We start from the raw sequence: 22,082 nt of genomic DNA, 5'->3' as shown, positions 1-22,082 counted from the left end.
GGGGGGTGTCAGATGCACTCCTTGCCCTCTGCTCCTCAACTTCTTCCTCTTGTAGCCTTCCTGCCCCCGCTCCCAGCTCCCCATTATCTCTGCCCCTTCCCTCCCACCGGCTCCCCACAGTCTCAGTCTCTGCCTCTTCCCTTCCCCCCCACCCCACCCTTATTGTCAGACCCTGCCCAGGGTCTGTTCCCTCCCAGAACATAGCACATGGAAATGAAGACCCTGCCAGCCACGCAGCAGTGTTGGGCAGGGGACAGTGTTTCCATGTACATTGTGCCCAGGAGGAAATGCAGCCTGAGCCAGAGTCAAGCTGCACCTGTCAGTAAGGGGGCTGAAGAAGGCAGAGGCAAGGGGGCAGAAGTGCAGAGGACGTGGGCCAGGGGGCCAGAGGCTGCTGTTGGTCTGACTGGCTCTGACCCAGGCTCAGGGCCAGAGTTAGAACTGCAGCAGCTCTCTGCCCCCCTCCCCCTGACTTTGGCTTTATATGCAAATCTAAGATGAAAGCCTTTCCCCCACATTCTGATGGGGGGTAGAAAAACCTCTTTTTAGACTCGAGTAAATACAGTAAATCATTAAATGTTGTCTCTTTTTGCTACATTCAGTTACCTCTGCTTGACCATAAGCATACAGCGGTGCTAATTTATTTTGTTATAATAATGTGACTGCACTTTCTGATGAACAGTGATGCAGTTGTTTTTTGTAGGCCTGAGCACTGCCGGCTATCGGTACCAAATAGAGCAAAAGTTAAAGGGCATTAAGAAATGTGATGCCTAAAATTACAGTGAAATATCTTTTGTTTAAACTTCAAGCAGGGGGAGGGAGGCATCTAATCTCGGCTAATTTACTGTTTGTTTTTCTTTTCACTAGATAAACGTGTTGATAATTGGCCCTTGATGCAGTCCCCAATTCCGACACTGATTATAAGCACTCTATACCTCCTCACTGTGTGGCTGGGCCCCAAATGGATGAAGACAAGAGAACCCTTCCAGTTGCGCAACATGCTGGTTTTCTACAATTTTGGAATGGTTCTACTTAACTTCTATATTTTCAAAGAGGTTGGTCTTCTGACTTTCTACTTTGTACTAGGAGGGCATTGCTGTTGAATTTTTAGTTTTGGATACATTTTGTCACATGAATATTCTCTTTGCAGATTTGTTAGGTATGTTAGAGCTCTGCCACTGAAATGGCTATCTTTTTACTCAGATCTCATGAGCTTGTGAACAGACATATTATATGAGCATAAATGCAGAAGCCATATGTATTAACTTGACAATTAACTAATAGGGCTTTAGTCCTGATGTTAAATTCTAATTTGGGTAGAAAGTATGTCTGTCCCTGGCTCATATTCTTCTGATAGGTTATGCTCTTGTGAAGCATACAGCAGCTCAGGTGAATTAAGTGTACTTGTTCTAGATCAGGGGCAGGCAAAATGCGGCCTGTGGGCCAGATGCAACCTGCCAGGCCATTCTATCCAGCCCATGGGGCCCTCTAAAAAATTTAGAAAATTAATCTTTTTCTGCCCATGGCTGCCTGTCATGCAGCCCTCGATGGTTTGCCAAAACTCAGTAAACGGCCCTCCTCCCAAAATAATTGCCTGCCCTTGTTCTGGGTTTATACCAGGGTAACATTTAAATTTGTCCTTATAAGATACTGGAGAATATAAAAGCCTAAAATACTGAAGAATAACTATTTTTATTAATATATTATGTAAAAATACTAATGTAGAAATGAGAATTCAAACTTGGCAAAAATAACAAAGGTTTTTATTTTGTAAAGTTAATATTTAGGTTGAAATCATAAACAAATGAACCTTATTATTTATGTAAAGGGACCAGGCAATATATTGAAATAATATTCACAGGGTTCTAGTGAAAATCATGAGATGTCATAAACATGTTTCTCTAGGAACAAAGTTACTTAGTTGCTTTACTTTTTCCCTTCCTTCTGATTTGTCCAGACAGGGAAACTGACCAACATCTCTAATGTGGAAAAGGCTATTCAGTAGTAGCTATACCAGTATAGCTTCTCATGTGGATCTTCTGTTTTGGAAAGAAATATTGTCTATATGAGGATGTATTCCAGTACAATTATTGCAGAATACCATTTATAGCTGTAATCCTGTGGAGAAAATCTCAGTAAGATCAAGTTCAGTAACGTAAACCAAGAATTAATTTGCATACAACTTCAAGTGGGAGGATTCAAGTGAATATTCCAACTTATCAGATATCCACCTGTAGTGTACGTAACCCATACTGGTCGAGCAAACTCTTTGCCCACTTAAAATTTGTGACAGTCTTTGTTTACTTGCTGAAAATCTTCCTTTAGATTAACTCCTTGATAAAAGAATTTAGGTTTTGTTAGCACAAGAGCTGTTCATAGAAATCTGGCATTAAGCAAACAAGCCAGGCAGTTGAAATTAACAGCATATGGAAACTGAACTCATGAAGATCTATTTTTATGTTTTTTGTCCTGTAAGTGGTATTGTTTCTGATGATCATTTTCTGTTTATTGCCCTTGTACAGGGCTTGTGTTTCTGCATTTTTTTTGTCTTGACACAATTCGCTTAAAAACTGACATAATGTTTTCATTAAAATAAAGTCTATTCTTGATACCTCAGACGTTATCCTCCTATTAAATTGTTTTTAATGGGTTGGGCTAAATTCTTTTCTGATTTGCAATCCCACTGAGAACAGCAGTATTATAGGAGTATAAGTCAGGGGTTGTCAACCGGGGGTACTTGGAAGGGTTCCAAAGTGTATGCGAAGGTGGCATGGAGAAGCGGCGGTTCTTGGAAAGCATGAGGGGCAGGGCCGCCTCCATCCATCGCTCCACGTTGCACCATGCACCACTTCCCCACACCCAAGTAGCACTGCTTCTCCATGCTGCCAGCTTTGCATCTGGCAGCCAGGGCGGGGAGCAACAGATTTGTTGGTGTGGCGGGTGCCAGCACCGGGCAACGACCCCAGGCACAGGGGAAGGGAGGAGCTCAGCCGGCCCTGACCCAATCCTGGGCCTGGCTTGGCTCCCTCCCTATCCCTGCCACGTCCCAGCCCTCTCCTCTCCCATAGCCAGCTGGGTGGGGGGCCAGGGGTACTGACATCAGCACCATCCCCTGCTGCCTGGCTGGAGGAGAGTACAGTCCAGAAGGGGTACCCACAGAAGGGGTACACTCCTTAAAAAAAAGTTGAAAACCCCTGGTATAAGTTATTGCAGAATTTGCTGAGTCTGTCATAAAATTGCTGTCCCATAATTGCAACAAACAAACAGTGTAGTACTAGCATTAAACTTTATTTATTCAGCAAGAGCTGGCAAGTGTTGCAAGTGTTCAGGTCCTCCCTGAAGATTTATGGCACAACACAAGTTGGGGAGGTGTTATGGGCTGAAATAAAAATGTTAAGTGCTGTTTTATTTGCAGGAAAAATACACATTTGCCTGCAAAATATTAATTGCAGGCAAGTGGCAACGTCCAGTAGAAATACAAATGTATAATTTCAGCTTTCAAATCTATTATAAGCATAATTCCAGTTTGCTCATGCATATTACTGCTTCCTATCTTGTGAATGTTGCATTACTGAAGAACACTAGTGTTCAAATTGTAGACCATAATTTCAGTACCTTCTTTCATCCTTTCCTGTTTTTTCATATACTGTTTCAAAGTACTTCTTATGTTGCTGCTGTGCCATAATGGGATCCCTAAAGCTATTTGACTGTCACTGAGGCCTAGAGGCTGACTTAGTGCACAAACTCCAGCTACTGCTACCATGAGACTTCTCTGGTGTGTTTACCTTCTGAAACAATTTACATTACCCATAATTGTGAATGCTGAAGTCCAGTAACTTTTTAAAGTTTAACACCAAAATCTCTGTAAAATGAATTGTTTTAGTTTTTGCAACATGTTTGTAGAAATCTGCCTCCGAGCTGCATTTTCTTACTGTTTTATGTCCACAACTAGAGAGGTAACATGCTCAGGTATTTCTGGAGGTCTGATACTATTTGATATCCAGCTGTGTCCAAAATTCAGTTGTTCTAGCTTGGTAGGTACATTGGCCTAATCGTAGAAAATAATCAGATGAGTGATGAAAATGATTCTACTTCTAGGAATTCCAAATAGCCCTAGAAAAGTTGAATTACACCCTTCCTTACCTGGGAAGAAACTTCTGATCTTCTCTGGAGGTCATGTATACCCACACTTTGCCATTATGGTTCACAACCTAGAGACCATACCTGTCCCATTACTTTCCTTTGATTCCCATATAGGGTTAGAAGAAGAGTACATGATATATCTTTTACAGTTAACCAGGAGTCTGTGAACTGTCCCTTATGATGAGACTTTGTTGTAGGATTCAAGCCTGTCTCCTCCAGACCAAATGATTGCAATGTGCTTTATTTGGGATGACCCTGCAAGAGTCTGTGGAAGTTTCTCCTTGCAAAAAAAAAAAGTGGTGATATACATCTCCAGTCATGATGGTCTATGGATGCGTTACATTGGTGCTATTTTCAGTTATCTTGGGTTTTGGGGTGGGTTGTGGGGTTTGTTTGTTTTTTTGGGGGGGGGAGGGGGGGAAGGGGTGCAGTTCTGAGTATCAGTTACAGTCCTGTAGTTCTACTTGGTCTAGGTCCCAGCTGTCTTTTTTCTATACACAGGAACTTCTTTTTCTATACCCAGTCATGAGGTTGCTCTTTGCAATTTCACCAAAACTGATGTGAAGCATTTTTTGTCTCTGGAACTTCTTCCCTCTGGTGTTAGGACCTGTGTTTGAAAGGCTTTAGGAATTCTGTTGTGACCTATTCCATTTAGGTCTCTAAATATCTCAGTGTATTTCCCCCACAACAAAGCATTTTGTTTGATTTATAGTCTAGGCAGTAGGCACTAAGTATTGTGTTGTATTGTTCTACAATATAGTCAGTGTTTAGTCTTTGTATCACAAATACATTAAAAATTCTTTTAGGACTAAACTTAAAATAACCAAATTGATAATTACTCTTACTAGTAAATAATTCTTTCCTTGTCGAATATTTCCCCTTACATCTTAATTTAATATTTTCAGCTATTCCTGGCATCAAGAGCTCGAGGATACAGCTATATCTGCCAGACTGTGGATTATTCAGATAATGTTTACGAAGTCAGGGTGAGTACATAAAAAATCTGTTCCCCTCGACCTGAGAGTCTAAAAACAGTGTTTCAGAAATTAATAGTATTGTACTAGTCATGTTTCTATTCTTTTATGCTGTTTTGCAACCCTTTTGAGTGTCTACACCACCATCAATGGTGGAGGTAATTGCAGAATGTGTAAATGTACAATCAGAGAAAATAAGGCTGGAAGGGACCTCAAGATGACTATCCAGCCCAGGGATGGTCAAAATGGTGGATCCAGCTGGTGGCCAGGCTCCATTTCTCAGCAGCCCCTGTCTGTGCGTGGGCAGGGCATGCAGCTGGGCAGGCAGCTGCTCCATGGCCAGGATCTTGAGGCAGTATAGCATGGGGCTATACAGCAGAGCTATGATCCACTCCCTGTACACCCCTGCCCGCAGCACCCACAGGCATGTGGGCAGTGGATTGTGCATGGCCCTGGCCCCCCACCCAAAATCCTGGGGTGAAACAGACTGTGCCAAGGGCATCATGTCCCCAAAAACTCACGTTTCACAGGACAAAAACGTGTTCTGCACTGGATTCCCCCTCTCTAATCCCCAGGGGCCCATGTCCATGTGAAGGGCAAAAGAGAAAAGGATGTTAAAGCAGCAGCAGGCCCTCTCTGCTCTGCTGCAGTTTGGCTCCATTTAAGTCCTGGGTGACACTGGAAATTTGCCCCAGTTCTAGACATCCTGGGAATCCCCCCGGGCAGCAATGCTGTGGAGTTTGTCTGCCTTGAACCCGGGGAAGGTGCAAAGTCCTGGCTTTCCTTCTCTGCACGAGGGGTTTTCAGAAATGAAGCTGTGTTGGTGATTAGCTGGTTTCCAGTCCAGCCCTGCCCACCCATCTCACTCCTGGCCCCAGCCCCACCCCAGCTGCGCACCCTGCCCATGTGGGTTCTACCCCCAGTGGTGGGTGTGAGGTGGACAGGCTGGGGTGGCCAGGTAGTGGGGCTGGGTCTGGCAGCGGCAGCCAGAAGATGGTGCCACCACAGGCACTGCTGGGAGATGGTTTGCTGCTGGCCTGACCCAGTCCGCAGGCCAGACTTCATCCACCCCGATCTAGTCCAACCCCCTCTTCAGGATAGGATCATGCTTGTCTAACCAAGTGTTTGTCTAATCTGCTCTTAAAAACTTCCAAGGATGGAGATTCCACAACCTCTCTAGATCATCTGTTCCCATGCTTAACCATCCTTACAGTTATAAATTTCTTCCTAATATTCAAATTAAATTTTCCATGCAGTTCGTTGGTTACTTTTTTGTCAGTCCCATGCAGTCACAGTTCTTCTCACTCTTCTCTTTTTTCAAATGAAATTATCTCAGTTTTTCCGGTATACCTGAACTAGCTCTGATCTAGATAACGTGTTTAACCAGAACACTGAGCATATGTTCCTAATTGGCTTCTGTGCTTGTTTTGTAGGCTAACCACAGTCCCTTGGCATGTGCTCAGGTTGTTAGTCTCTACTGAATTCCATGCCAGTGCCTCTTCCCTGTACTTGTGCCAGCTAGAAGTAAAAATAGAGCAGTTTTGCCTACATATGATGCAGTCATGTCTTCAGTTACAGGATAGACATAACCTGTTTCTTTCTGCAATGTTTGGCTGCTTGTCTTCTTTCAATCAATTTTTATTAGACACATTAACACAGTATCATATTGCAATATATCACTTTACAGTTATTGTTTTGGCATGCACTGGAAATGGAAAATACAGACAGTAAAGTTTTCCTAACCAGAGGCATAGCAAAGCATCTCCATGTCCAAGGCAGCTGTGCAGCACCGAGGGCAGTGCCAGCTCCTGCCATACCAGTTGTGGTAGTGTGATCAGCTGCTGCTATGGCAACAGATGCTTTTGCAGACCCAGGGCTGCTGCTCTACTTGCTCCTCCTCAATTCCTACCTAGCTGATTTACTGACATAATAGATGATTAACATTTTAAGATGCAGTGCATGACAGTTTTTGGGAATTGCCTGCACAAAGTGAGATCAAATGGCAGGTCATTCTTCACGGCAACTCTCATAGATGTGACGTTTAGACATAGCAATGTATGGCACTTACTGCAGCCACTCTAGGGATAAGCTTCTTGTCATAATCCAGAATGAGTTACAGTATAGTGAAACAAAACAGAATGACACGTGTTGCATGCTACTTATGCTCAATTAGGCAAGATACCGTTGCTCTAGAAATATTAACGTCAAATTTCATGATAATAGGTTCTTGATAAACATTCATAAATGTTTAAATTAATCCACATATTCTAACTCCATAATGCCTTGGACTTGTAATTAATACATTTGTAATATCAAATTGAATGTTATATATTACATCCAAATAGTAATGATTGGCTTGGTATTACTAACCAAACTGTTGCAGATACGGTTCACTATGAAAAGTTGGTTGAATTTTCATTTAAAATTTCTGGTAGTTCTGCCATGTAAATTCCATATTCATGAAAACATTTTGAATGTATTACATTTAACATTTTTTCTAGGACAGGAGAAGTTTTAGGAGGAAAAACCTTATAAATCTGCATAATTCAGTAGGTGTGTTCCCTTCTCCTGTAATGCAAGTGTGATTACCTAAATTGAGAGCAGAAATTTAACTTATGGCTTGAGTTTCAGTAAGTTTCTGTATCTATAAAAAAGGGTTCAATTTCATTAATCTTTTTTTATCAAGTAGGGAATCATGTATTTTTGAAAATCCTAATTCCTATCATTGCAGGTTTTCTTAACTTATCCGAAAGACCAACTCTAGGAGTATTCAAATCGTTTTAGATTTTTTAATATTTACAATAATGCAGTTTTAAGCTTCTTCTCAAAACTCAGTACTTGTTACTTTTTAAATAGATTGAGGTGTCAAAATGATTATTTAGCTTGAATCAAAACTTTGTTAGTTTAATAAATTGGGTTTCTCTCTGAAGAGAAAAGCACTGTTATTACTGTATTGGAATAAATATTCCCAATAGTGGTTGAATGACATGTGCACAGTTTTCAAATGTCTAACCACTTGAATGGCCTGAATTTGCTCTGTTCATATCACTAGAATTCTTTCCTTGACTTGATTGGGAGCAGGGTATGACTTAGCAGTTGTAGAACTTGTTCTAGAAGTCAATGACTTCAGTCCTGTAGGTGGTGCAGAAATTCAGAGAGCTCAGTTCCAGGCAATATGAGGTAATGTACTACTTGAGAAAACCAGACATAGTGGCTTAAGCCCCAGAGTTGGGAGTAGGTATGAAGCCAGGGCACAATTGAATTGGGGGTGGAGGGGGAGGGAAGAAATAAGAATTCAAGTACAGTAAGAGGTTTAAAATGAAAGAACTAAAGTAGGAGCCCAAGGAATTCGAGGAATTGATAAATGCAGCCCAGAGGAGGTCTGCTTGGCAACCATGTTGAAGGAATGGAAATTCAGCTAGAGGGCTGCTTAATGAGTTTTAGTGAGCTGTTGATGGATGCAGGGATAGCCCCACCCCTTTACAGGTGCCCCACCCCCTGGTTGCCATTTTGGACCGAAAGTCCCACACATACCCCTGACCTTTGCTACAAGAAGTCCTTCCCCTTGTTCCAGAAGTACTCCTTGGGGGGGGGGGCATTGCCAGCTGGGAACCAGAAAAAAAAATCATGTACTAAAAATCAAACATCTTCTGTAACATATAATGTTATATCAAAAATATTTTTGTCCTGACTTTTATGTGCATTTGCATAGTGTATATAGAGGTAATTGCATACTAGTTCAAAATAAAGTCTTTATTCATGTATATTGTGCATGGTGGGGTAGGGAAGTATGGTTGGGAGGTGGGTGTAGGGGCAGTGTGGGATGTGTGTGTGTGATGTGGGTATTATGGGGGCCGATGTGCATGGATGTGTGGTGTGTGTGTGTGGATATGGTGGTGGGGTGTGTGGTTGGTGTGTTGGGGAATGTGGAGGTGTGTGTGGGTATAGTAGATGAATGGGTGTGCACATGTGGCAGCTCCCCCCTCCCCCCCCCTTCCTTCTTGACTTGGCTGAGCCCAGCCCCTCCACAGAGGGGAGGAAACAGCATTGCCTGTCTGGCTCTTAGCATACTGCAAAGGGGCAGGAAAGCTGCTGCTGCCAGCAAGCAACAAGGGGGAAGCCTGACTAGTTCCTAGGGGAGGGGAGGGGAGGAACTGAGTCACCCGCTCCCTTGGCCTGTGTCCTATGTCTGCCTGGTGGGGCTGCAGCCATGCCTGCTCTGGTACCTACTACTGCTGCTCCTGCCCTACTTGCCTGTTTCATGCTGCCATGTGCCAGCCCCACCCCACCTGAGCCATTCCCTGGTGCCCACTCAGAAGTTGTACATACTACCCAGGGTCTGGAATGAGGCCAGGGTCCTCTGGCAGGGGAGGGTGGGAATGCAGCACACTCTGCCCCTGGTAGGAGTGGCCAGGGCTCAGCCCCATGAGGAGCACAGCAGGAGCAGCTGCGTATCAGGCCGGGTACAATTAACTGTTGAGCACCCGCCCGCAGGCTTGATCCAATTAGCTGGTACACCAGATCCAGCTCACAGGCTACATTTTGCCCACCCCTGCTGTAGAGTCAGTAGGCTTGCTGCATACTGATATTGACATTCCTTTTTCTGGTTTGGGAAAAAGCCATGATAGCCAGCACCAGGAGATTAATGAGATCTGGCAACTTTTGGTGCCTCATTTTGACACAAATGAACAGATTATAGGAGAAGAATGTAGGTTGTGGAGGAGGTGGAATAGGGGTTGTAGCTTGGTAAATACTCCAAACTAGTGAAAGTCAGGTTCTACCTCTTGCTGCAAAGGTGGAGGCGGGGTGTTGAGATTCTGTGAATTCTGTGCTCATGACTCCGTGGAGGAGCCACTACCATGAAAGAGAACCAGAAGATGCTCCTCATCTGTTATAATCAAAAGACTTGCTTGTATCCTTAGGTGCGTCAAAAGTATAAATGTGGCAGTTGGATCCCGTCCAGTAGCACAACTGAGAAGAGGCATGGGGTGGGAAGCAGAGCATCAGCCATGGGCACCAAATATTATGGGGGGGACCAGAATTGCTCCCCTGGGAGTCTAGCACAACCACAGGAGCTGGGCAGGTGCAGCTGCACCCTCAACAGTATTTATGGGGCCTGAGGAGCAAGTGTACCTGAGCAAAATGGTGCTCTATCCTCCCCTCAGCTTCTCCGCCTCAGTGCCACAGTAGATGCAATCCTGCACCCAATAGCATGGGGAGGTGGAGGGAGGAATAAATAGGTACCAGGGGCAGCACAGGATTGTTGCTGCCCACCCAGTACTGCTACCGCAGTGCCAGCAATATCGGCTGTCTTCGCTGTATGGAAATCAGTGGGAGGTAAGACTTCACTTTCCCTCCCCTCCCTTTCACTTCCCTTCATCTCCTTTTTTGGTCTTGTCCTACCCTGCCTCACCCTACCCTAGGCACTCAAGGAGCTTGCTAGCTCTGATCCTGTTAAATGCTTTTCAAGTGATAAATATTGGTAAAACTGCTTGAAGGAGTAGCACCTGTAAGTGACATTTTCTACTTATAGACATTTTTCTTTAAAATATAAAGTAGGTAGAGTCCAAATGAGAGATTAGAGGACTGAGGCACATACAGCCCTGAGTCTAAAATTCTTCCTAACCTATAGGATATGAATTGTCTTTTCCATGGCTTCAGTATTCCCAGTGGGACTATCCACACCAAGTTTTCCAGGATCAAACAGCAAGTTGTATAGTGTAATGGATGGAGAAACCAGGGGGCACTTTTACATGTGCTCTAGGGTTGGGGCAGCTCCGAGAGCTGCTCTAATTAAAGTGCTGCAGCATCCCAACGAACTTTAGTTCAAGTACCCTCACTGCCATTTTCAAATGTGGGGATACATGAGATGCAGGAGGATGTAGGAACGTGGTCATTGTCACACTCCAACATGTTGGAGCAGCCTCCCTGTTCGTGTACAGGCACCCAAGTTATCTGGCTAGTTAGGTGCCTCAGAATGGGATTCAGGACAGCCAGCAGACTGAGCAGGGAGATGACTAAACTAGCCACCAGGAAATACTGATGAGTGAGTCATCACAAATGTTGCTCCCTCTTTGGGGCTTAGGCACTTAACTGTGGGATAGAGGGAGGTGCTTATCTCAGATTGGGATTCACACCAGGAATCATGCTCCTAGGCTTAGAAATCTGAATTTTTCCTTTCAAAAGGAAATACAGATTAGTCTTCTCCTTTATAGCATGGGAGATGGTTGTAACTGATAGTCTAGTGGCAAGGGTACCTACCCAGGAATTGGAAAACTTGTTAGATTCCCTTCTCAGCCAGGGCAGTTTTGAAGCCTCATTTACCACCTTCCAAGCAAATATTCTAACCAATAGGCTGCAGACTTGTTCTGAGATGGAGAAACTTTCCGTCCCTCCTGTGAGAGCTGTGCTATCATACAGAAGGACTTCTAAGATTGCTTGGGCCAGAGAAAGGAAGTAAGGAAGAGTGATTTAACTCTGTGATTAGTACATACAGGGAGTGTCTATATGAGACATTAACTGTGCAGTTGCCTAATTAACTGTGCATTAAATGTCTCGGTGTCTACACATGTGCCCCTATTAGGGCGCACAAAACTAATAATCTCTGCAGCAGGGTAAGACTTGTATTAACAAGTCCGACCCTGGTCTAGTTTTTTCATGTGCAGCAGCACATGTGTAGACACTGACCCGGCTGGCTGGGGCATGAGGGTGCTTCAGTTGTGGGGGCTCCCTGCCAACTGACCCTACACTGAAACACCCTCGTGCCCCAGCCAAACCCTCCACAGCACACTGAGCCTGGTGGGAGCAGCCCGGAGCTGGTAGGCTAGCCCCCTGCCAGCTGGAGCTGCTGTGATCCAGCTCAATGTGTTGTGGTCCGGGTGCACATGCAGATGTGCACCCAACAGTAATAAGCTCCAGTGTTTATCACTGCACGTTAATAGGCATGTGTAGATGTCCCCTCATTGGTTCTGTTCCCTGCTCCCATGATTACTGTTGCATTTTGACTGTTTAATGTGGAAATTAGGGATGGGAAGTCTGGGGTTCACTCTTCTAGGTAGCCACTGTGTTTTGAGCAGGACTCATTGCTGGTATATGTTAGGTGTGTTTTGAGCATGCTTACTCAAATTGGGCCCCTCCTTGGAGGTGGTATTCTTCTGCCTATGCTTGTTAGGAATCATGAGATGCAAGACAAAGTAGTAGTAGTACTGGCTACTTACAGAAACAGAACTTTGGCAGTCAGGTAAAATGAAAGAACTTCCAGACTACAGGCACTTAAGTAGTTAGTCACTGATGTGGGGCATCTTGGACTTAAATATCTAATTTTCACCCATGTTCTTTTGTGGATATGGACCAAAGTTTTATTCTTAAGTACTCAAATGAGAAATTGCTTATTTTTCATATATTATTTCAAAGGTGGAACATCTTTCAGAATATTTGCTGTATCATTAATGGGTGTAGCCCAAGCCTTGATGTGGGAGTTAAATATATGACTCCCTGACCCAGAGGCATAAATGCTACTTATTGAGCAACATGCATCTTAATAGTTCCTATGGCTTGCTTTATCTGGGAACTCTGTGTGATCTGGGAGTTGTCTGGGTTTTTTTTCTCTTCTCCCTGTTAGGACAGAACTTAGTTTTTGCCTTTGTATAAGCTGATGCATCTGCATATCCTAAAATGTGCAGAGTACATGAGACAGGTGTTCACTATTTAATAAAGAAAGCATGCAGTTTGGTAGCAATAAGAAGTGATGTTATCCTTGTAGGAAGTCACAATGTCTGCAGTGCAGAATTACAGCACTTTTTAGCTCTTGTCATGCTTTCTTGCTTCAGATCCTCCCCCTTAAACTAGAACGCTTACTTCACTATTCAGGGTATGACTGATGCTTCATCCAGCCTTAGTTGGCTGGGTACAGATTATCAAGCAGTGTCAAGAGCAGTATTATGCACACTTTCTGTGTCTTTCTCTCCCTGCAGGGCATATATGAGGGAGACATTCTGCTCCTTTCTTGCTCTTTCCCTTCTTCCTCCCTGTGTGGATACAAGACTATTCCATATGGCATAATTTAGAGAAGCTCAACATGCCTAGTCCCACTGTCACTGGACAGAGAAGTCACAAATACCAGTGTGATGGTTTGGATGCCTGCTGGGGCAGGCATAGCATTTGCTTGCTCTTTTACTCTCTATCAGCAAGTCATAATTTGGGCTCTGTTCCTGCCCCACCCTTACCTGGCAAGCTAAATCACTTAAAATGCCAAGAGTTTAACTAGTAACTAAACCATTTCTGCAGCCTGGAAAACATTTTGTTACACATAGTGCAGTTGGCAGATTGTTGTGTGGGGTTTTTTACCTTCCATCTAGCGTCTCAGAGTTTGGGCTTGGGAGCTAAAGAACTAAAGCATCTATTGTTCCAGTGTGGTTGGTGGACTAAAAATGATCTGATGTGGTGTCTCTGTAATCCAGTGGACTACTTGGGCACAGGCATAGAGCATGACAACACCTGGTGTTGCACTGTGTCTCTTATGTTTTATGCAGTATTGATCTTTTCTCATTGAGGCCCTGTGTGGAGTGTGGGGAGTCTCCTGAGCAGCTTGCTTCATTTCATACTTTCAGGACAGGTTGGGGAGGGTGTCAGAAGGAGTGCCTTTACAACTACCTTTGAGTTTGTATAATACAGGGCCACTCTGGCCCAATTGAAATCTCCATTCCAGCAGCTTTGCGAAGTAGTTTGGAGTGGGGTGGGATAATTTGTTTCCATAGTTTAAAGGTTTTATTGAAGTTGTGGCCTCTGCATATTGCCAGTGTGGTATGCCTGTCATTGTTTCAATGTTCCCATCAAAACATAGTCTAATTGGTACTGAGTGCCCTATTGGCAATTTCTATGGAAGAAGAGGCTACAGTGAAAAGAGAACTCATCAGAGTGGTAATCCACTCTAGAAATAACCCATATAAGATTGTATATTGAGCCATGTTCTGAAGTCCCTAGCCAAACTAAAATCAAAAGGATCCATATACCCTGATGTTGCTGGTTTTTAATAAGTTCTCCTAATGAATTGTCCTGTTTCTGCTATAAATAATCAGAATAACTAGTTCTCTGAAATGGATTAAAGTATCTGGGGAAAGTGATTTGATCACTTATTTCTCATTTTATATTGATGTAGTTCATTTTCATTTCATTCCATTAAAATCATTAGAATATTTATTCCTTATATTACAGATAGCTTCTGCTTTATGGTGGTACTATGTCTCCAAAGGAATTGAATACTTGGACACAGTATTTTTCATCCTGCGGAAGAAATTTAACCAAATCAGTTTCCTTCATGTTTATCATCATTGCACCATGTTCACCTTGTGGTGGATTGGAATCAAGTGGGTTGCAGGAGGACAATGTGAGTAAAACATTTTTTTCTCTCGAGAACACGGACCTAATAATGCAGATCATCCCATTGGAAATTAATAAACGGACACTTATGGATGTAACCAAATTTCATAAGCAAACTGATGCAAACAGCATTGGGAGGGTGCATACTTTAATGTGTGAAATGAGGGGGAGGAGGAGAGAACAGAGCTGTAGTCTTCTGAATTGCAAAACACTTTTCACGTGAGCATCAAATGCAAGGTGAACTTCTGCCCATAAATTCTGTCTTGAAAAAACAGTTGGGTGATAAATTTGCATTATCTGATTTAGAATTCTACAGCTATGGAGAAATTGGAATTCTAGTTATGGGCTAGATTCTGTGTGTAAACTTACTGAAGTTAATTGAGGTACTATGGATTTTTATTAGAGCAGAATTTGGCCCTGTATCCAAGTTTAGGGTTTGTTCTGTTTCATAACATAAGCACCAAAATCTAGATTACTCATCTGAAGGTGAGCAATAAATGGGTGTCACGTAACTTCATAGAATCTGTTCAGAATGGCACAAACCTATAATTCATTCAGAGGCTCCTCCTTTTCCTGCATTTTCTTTGAGGTTTTTTTCCCCCTGATATCTCTTGTTTCTCTAAAATTATAAATTCTACAGAAGCGCAGGTTAAGTGAAAATGTCCTAATCTCTTTTGTGATTAGCAATGTAAACTTCACATACTAAAAATAGCTTCTGGTAATAATCCTTTAACTAAACTTAATCTATTATCAATATAGCCATATATTAAAATATATATATTTGTATACATCATATTACTATTTCACCCAAAGCTATAAAATTTATTCAGATCTTTGGGTACAAGGTTATAGGAGGCAACTTACCCAGTACATTTTCAGGGGGAATGGATTTTTTCCACAAAAATTACAGCTCACTGCACTCATTCACTGAGGGTTCTAGAGACTGAATATGTGCAGTTTGTAGTCTCACTTGCCATTTCACTGCGCACCTCTGAATCACTTGTGTCTAGTCATGTTAGGGTTTGATTGTACAAGGTGCTGAGTGCCCTCAGCTGCCATAAGTCTGTAGATGAGCCTGTATAAAGCTTATCTTGGCTTTGAGAGGTCCAGCTTTGCAGTCTGTAGAATTCTTGGCCTCTGCAAAAGAAATGCATCAATCACCCTTCTGCAGCAACAGAGGCTGGCTGGGATCAGGATTTTACCCCATTTAGACAGGAATAAATCATAGAGTCATATAAAAATGGGCTTGAAATGGACCTCAGGAGGTCATCAAGTCCAACCCTGTGATCAAGGCAGGATCACCCTGTCTAAGCCACCTGTGTTTGTCTAGCTTGGTCTTAAAAACTACCAAAGATGGAGATTTTATGACCTTTCTAAGTAATCTGTTCCAGTGCTTAACCACGTTCACACTTTGAAAGTTTTTCATAATATCCTGGTTGCAGTTTTAAGTCCTTTTACTACTTGTCCTCTCTCCTACAGAAAAGTCTGTCATGCAGTCTTCTCTTCTCCAGATTAAATAGCTTTACTTCTTCCCACCTTTTCTTGTAAAGTGATGGATCCTAGATGTCTGATCATGTTTGTTGCTCTCTACTAGATTCTTTCCAATTCGTCTGTATCTTTCTTGAAGTGCTGCTCAAAACAAGACACTGTACTCCAAGTGGGGCCTCACCAGTGCTGAATACAGTCAAAATAACAATGTCCTTAATTTGTAGGTAACACTCCTGTAGCTTACACTCCTGTAGCTTACAACTCAGTAAGCTATTGACCCTTGTTCAGTTTGCAATCCACTATAAGCCCCAGGTCCTTTCAATAGTACTGCACTATAGCCAGTTGTTCCAAAGCCTGATTTGTTTATTTGATTGTTCCATCTGAAGTACACTTTTCTGTATTGAGTTTCATTTGATAACTTCAGTTAATTTTTCTAGTTTATCAAATAGTCCTGTCCTCTAGGATTACTGCAACTGTACTCAGCTTCGCGTTATTTTACATATTTGGGTCATAATTTTGGTCACTGTTATTAAAAACATTATCCTAAATGCAGAAAATTCTTAAATGTCAAAGTAGACTCCTGAAATATCACTGCTGCATTTCTAAAGCTAATTTTTCAAGCACTTGTTATTTAAAGTGATTATTAAAATACAAAACTGAATGTTGATGGAAAATGTAGGGCCTAATTCTTCAGGTTCAGGTTCTACAAAGTCATGTGAATAACTGTTTCTCTAAGTAGTTCAGCTGAAGAAGACATGAACAAAGTTATTCATGTTGGTACACAGTACCAAGATTGGCCTGTTGCCCAAAGGCTAAAAGGAGATTACAAGTTATGTTGCAGTTTTGTTCTTACTTTATGTCCAGTATGGACAATATATACAACACTATAAGAACAAGTGTGACTATTTTATATATAATGTGCAATTGAAGTAAATACAGACTCTTCTGTCTTTCATGTTTTTAAAAATGTACTTTTTTTTTCTGGACAGCTTTTTTTGGAGCTCATATAAATGCATTTATTCATGTTGTTATGTACATGTACTATGGATTAGCTGCCTGTGGCCCTAAAGTTAGGAAGTACCTCTGGTGGAAACGATACTTGACCATACTACAATTGGTAAGTAAAATCTTTCTCTAAACCTACCTCTGGTGAATATGTGTTTGTCTTTCAATTTTCTGTACTTGAAAAGGATGAAGTCTCCAGTTTGTCAGCAAGTGTCCTTTGGCTCTCATTCTAAGTGGTATGACACATGAAAAGTCTCCAGTGTACTCATCTGTTTAATCTTCCCACACAAACTACTGAGGAAACCTGTTGTGATGATCACTGTGGGCTGGTTTGAGGTCTACCAGGCCTCTGTCCTAATCAGTCACTCCCATTTTCACTTTTTTAATGTTCCATGATAAGCCTTGTTTTTTCTCAAACATTTTAAAGTATGTAGCATCTTCTAGTTTAAACTTAAATACATGGACAGAGGGTTGGGCTATGCTTACTGATCATTTATTACTATTACATAATATGGTCATGCACAAATCCTTTTTTCAATCATAGAACATCAGAAGCATATTTGTTTCATATTTGTTTCAAAACTTAAGCATAGATTAACATACCTTTCAAGAGACTTTCCTGTGGCTTTGCATACCTGAATGCACCTGAATAACTAAATTAGGTCTAATTACGGTAACACCCTTTCTTATTTCCATGCAAGTCTGTGTATGGGGAGTCTTGGTTCAAAAGTAAGGTGCATTTATTTTACCTGAAGGGTACTTTTTCCAAACTTAAATAATTCATAGTAGGACACACTTATTCTGAAAGAAATTGCCCACACACAAACTTATGCTAAAAGAACAAAAGAGGTAAATTAAAACTTATTTCAATACAGACTTGTGTGTAGTACCATCTTTTGTCAGGTCTTTTATGCAGTTGTTCATGCATAATAAATAGAAATAGGAGAAAGCTGCTGGAGGTGAAGGGAGCTTTTGAAATAACTTTGTAGATTTATGACAAGAATTACCTGTTGATGCTGAAGGTTGTACCTTAGTCAACAGCACGGAGGGAGGGGAGATGGCACCATCATAGGCAACAGGTTGCAGAAGGTGCGAGAAGTCAAGTGTTCCATGTTCATAGCAAGCATATGTATGAATAACTCTTAGCAAAATACAGGGATTTGCATAACTGGGAAATACCCAATCATCTGTGGGTCATTAAGTTTGCAGTTTCTGTAATCTCTACCAGAGACAGCTGTTCCTTGTTAGTACAATTGCTAGGGACTTTTGTGTGAGACTTAACATGCTGGGAACATAAATGTGTGTACTTTTTACTTTCTAAAACAAAATACATACAATAGTAAGGCTCCTGTATAAATAATTATTGTTTGTTGAGTTTCACAACCCACTCAGTTTTCTTTTGAAAATTGAATATTCTACTGTACTGTATTTTCAGTATAAACTGAAATAATCAAACCTAGTAAAACATAATAAAACTTTTTTATGTTAATTTTTATCTTTCAGGTTCAGTTCCATGTGACTCTTGGCCATACAGCCTGGTCTATTTATATTGGTTGTCCCTTTCCCAAATGGATGCACTGGGGTGTAATTTTCTATGCTGTCACCTTCATTTTCTTGTTTGGCAACTTCTACTATCGGACATATAAACTACCCACAGCGCCTGTAGAGAATGGCAAAATAGCGAATGGTGCTGTTGCAAATGGTGTAATCAAATCGGAAAACAATCTAGTGGCGGAAAATGGAAAGAAGCAGAAAAAGGGAAAAGCAAAAGGAGAGTAACCTGATCCAGGCCTTAACCCTTGCTGTCAATGATGAACCTCCAGTTTGATTTAAGGAAAATGTTTAAAAATAAACACTATCGATCTGTACCCGTTAACCCTTAGGTTACTGGAAAGCTAGAACACACAGATATTTTCATTATTTATGAAGATTGTTTTAACAACAACACTTCAAATTAAATTTCTATTGTAATTATGTAATTATCGAGCATATGATCTCTGTGTAAACTTTATAGATGGCTGGTGTTGGTGAGTGTAAGAAAGAATTGCAGTAAATAACATGTTTTAGCAGTCCAGAAGTTGATCCTACCATTGATGGGACTGATTTGTAGCAGTCCACATTTCTAGCGGGGAAAAGGTTGCTTTGGAATACTTATGTTTCTGCCAGAAATTTATTAAATTTCAAATTATGATTGTGTATTACCTGATTAGAATATGCAGTTTTCTTGTCTTCACTAGAAATATCTCAAGATACAGTTATGTCTGTGTGTTATTAGAACAGACTGTTGAATTTTCACGTTACCCTTGTTTTGATTTAATGTCTGTTACAGTTTTTCCTGTGTGGAAATATACCTACCTCTTCACGTGCTGAAAGCAACATTTAACATTAAATAACTTCAATTTCTGAAGTATGGAGTCCTCCAAGACAAATATGAGATGCAATTTGGAGAGAGCTGGGGTAGGAAGGGGACCATTTCTTTTAAAATCATCTCCCTTTTCAATACAAATGTGACTTTGGGATGTGAATTTGAATGTGATTTAGTGGAGATGACCTTTTTAAATGTATTTATAAATACAATATTTATGACAGTCGATCTGATGAAAACTAAAGTAGTTTTGCCCGCCTGCTTAAAATCTGTGGTGCTAATTTATATGCTACTGCAAATGATTAGGTGGTGTTATAATGAGGTTGAAATTATACTATAAGTGAAATCACGTTTGCAAACACCGTTTCTTATGTCAAATAAAACAGAACAGAGGTGTTTTCAGTGTAAGTTGTAGGTTCTAAAACTGTTTGCTCACCCACAAATTGGACGTGCTACTTCATACCGTAATGACTGCAAGCAACTTACCGATTTAAACATACACTGGATGTAGACAAGTATTGTCTTTGTCAGGCCAGTACAGGTAGGTTAGTTGTTGAGATTTCATTCTTTCAATATTCCTGGCTCTTGTCACTTTAACATATAGGTTACTTTTCCAATTACTGTTTAGTCAAAACTACTGTAATAAGACAAAATGGCTTTTTACAATTCCTTTCTGCTCAGAACACTTCATAACTGTTAACTGATTAAATTATGTTACCATTCTATGACGAAAATATTTTATTTGCATTTGTATTTTGTGGGTGCTACAACATAGACAATTTGTTACTTTTCATAACTCAAAATGAATATAAGGCAGTTTTCAAACTTGACCAGGTCTCATAACTTCCAATTCACTACACTTAACTACAAGAGCTGACTGGCTGTTTTCTAAATAAATTCTTTACAGTTGTGGTCAAAAACAAGTTCATCACATAGTGTATCTTACATCAGGAAAAATGTGATGTGTAAAGTTTGTGTATAGAATGTAAAATATTCAGCACAATTACAATTTTTTCATCTTAGTTATCCTTCCTGCCTATTATAAATAATAGGCAAAAGGAATCTACAGCCTTGATTTATTGTGGGGGTTTTTATCTTTTATCCTTTTACTCAAAACTGAATGCAAATCCTAAGTAGTTCAGGAGAAAAAGCAATTTTGACTAAATCCATAATACTTGAAACAATTACTGGTTAAACCGGAAAATGGGTCTTCAGTAAGAAGCCTGTGTTGTAGGTTACATGGCAGGAAACTAGTTTACCAGGGCAGAGTAACTCTATTGGACTGTAACTGGCCTGTTACCATTAATTATCTTATCTGCTTAGTCTTGTGGGTTACCAGTCTTGATGCTTTCAGGTAAAAAATAAAACGTATTACATTTGTAAAAATGTGTCTTATGCATTGGTGTATGTGCAAGGGAAAAGAGTCAATACCCTTTTAAAAAAAAACTTGCATGTATTTTCTCTGTTTGTAGGAAACTAGCACTTTTTCTTGTATGACTTTTTTCTTCCTTTATTTTTAAAAAAGATTAGATAAAATAAGCATAAATTCAGCAGCTTCTGCCACAGGGCTTTTTTCCTTGATCCATTTCTTGTTTGACCATGTGATTTAGTCCTGTTTTGAGCTTGAATATAATGTCACATTCATGGCACACTTCTGCAGTTTGAGGAATAGCATAGCATGGCTGCGAGTGGAATACTTCTTTTGTTATGACTGAGCAACCAGTGTCATGGAAATTGACAGAGCTAACAATATACAACTACTTCTCTTTCCCCAGATATCAGTCAGGCACAAGGTAGGCACTCCAGATTCTCCTTGTTTTTCCTATTTTGCAGCTTGTGTGGTTACCAAGTCTGCACAGTTTGGGCCCAGGGGTAATAAGAATATGTAAAAGTCTGTGTATTATAGATATGCAATCAAAACTCGAGTACCAAAAAACTTGCATGATAAAATTTTCTTACTATGTGTTTTTTGTTGTTTTTTTACACTTGTCTGTAAGATTGTGAGTCCCTGGCTCTTTGAAATCTTAGATTTTTTTCCATTAAAGGACTTGCGTCCCAAGAAATTTTGAAACCTTTGGGCTAATATAACATCAACTGTCACACCAGTTACTTCCCCACAGGGTCCTTGATATCCCCTCAGACTTACCTATTTTTAACCGTCTCTTTGCTCAGTCAATTTTTTTAGGCAGTTTAAGTAGGATTTTTATAGGGTCCCATAATGTTTTCCCAGTTGATGAAGTAACTGGTAATTTTTAAATATGAAGTTTGAATGTCTCTAGCTCATAGAAATTAATCATAAAAAACAAAGCTGCTTTCATATGAATATAGCTTCAGAACTAGGCTTTTCAAATGTAGATGGTATTTGCTGGTCATTTTAGACCTAGTAGGCTGAGATCTTCACAATGCCAGTTGGTCAAATGTAACATAAATATTAAGACCTTGAACAGAGATTAACTGATGGATCCTTGTCACCTGAACCAACAATTCACTGTCATACATGCTCTGTAACCTAACCAATGACTATCCAATGGTAGAGGATTTTAAGAAAACTACATCGTGAACCAACTCTGCAGAAGTCTCTGAAGCCACGGAAATGAAGGGGACTTTTAAGAACACATTAGTCAGTGTTGAAATATTGGTCCTATATCGAATGAGTATCTCTATATAATGGCCATATTGATAAATATTGCCTTGCAGCAAAATTGAATCTTTTCCATTAACTATTTCCA

At 40.9% G+C, this 22,082-nt stretch overlaps 1 protein-coding gene across 3 annotated transcripts in view; it reads left to right on the top strand.

Moving 5' to 3' along the window:
• The window catches only part of ELOVL4 (ELOVL fatty acid elongase 4), a 47,385-nt gene extending 26,068 nt beyond the window's left edge, over nt 1–21,317 (top strand). For all 3 annotated transcript variants that reach the window (XM_006270430.4, XM_059731404.1, XM_059731409.1), the window contains 5 exons: nt 868–1,055; nt 5,049–5,129; nt 14,331–14,502; nt 16,973–17,100; nt 18,492–21,317. In XM_006270430.4, coding sequence (XP_006270492.1) covers nt 868–1,055; nt 5,049–5,129; nt 14,331–14,502; nt 16,973–17,100; nt 18,492–18,767 — 845 coding nt within the window. In that variant the 3' untranslated portion in view covers nt 18,768–21,317. The remainder of the gene's footprint in view (nt 1–867; nt 1,056–5,048; nt 5,130–14,330; nt 14,503–16,972; nt 17,101–18,491) is intronic.
• The last annotated feature ends 765 nt before the right edge of the window (nt 21,318–22,082 follow it).

Source organism: Alligator mississippiensis, chromosome 1 (genome assembly GCF_030867095.1).
Source record: "Alligator mississippiensis isolate rAllMis1 chromosome 1, rAllMis1, whole genome shotgun sequence".
Taxonomy (NCBI): Eukaryota; Metazoa; Chordata; order Crocodylia; family Alligatoridae; genus Alligator; species Alligator mississippiensis.
Note: the sequence above shows the minus strand (reverse complement) of the source record. Positions and strands in the feature narration are given on the sequence as shown.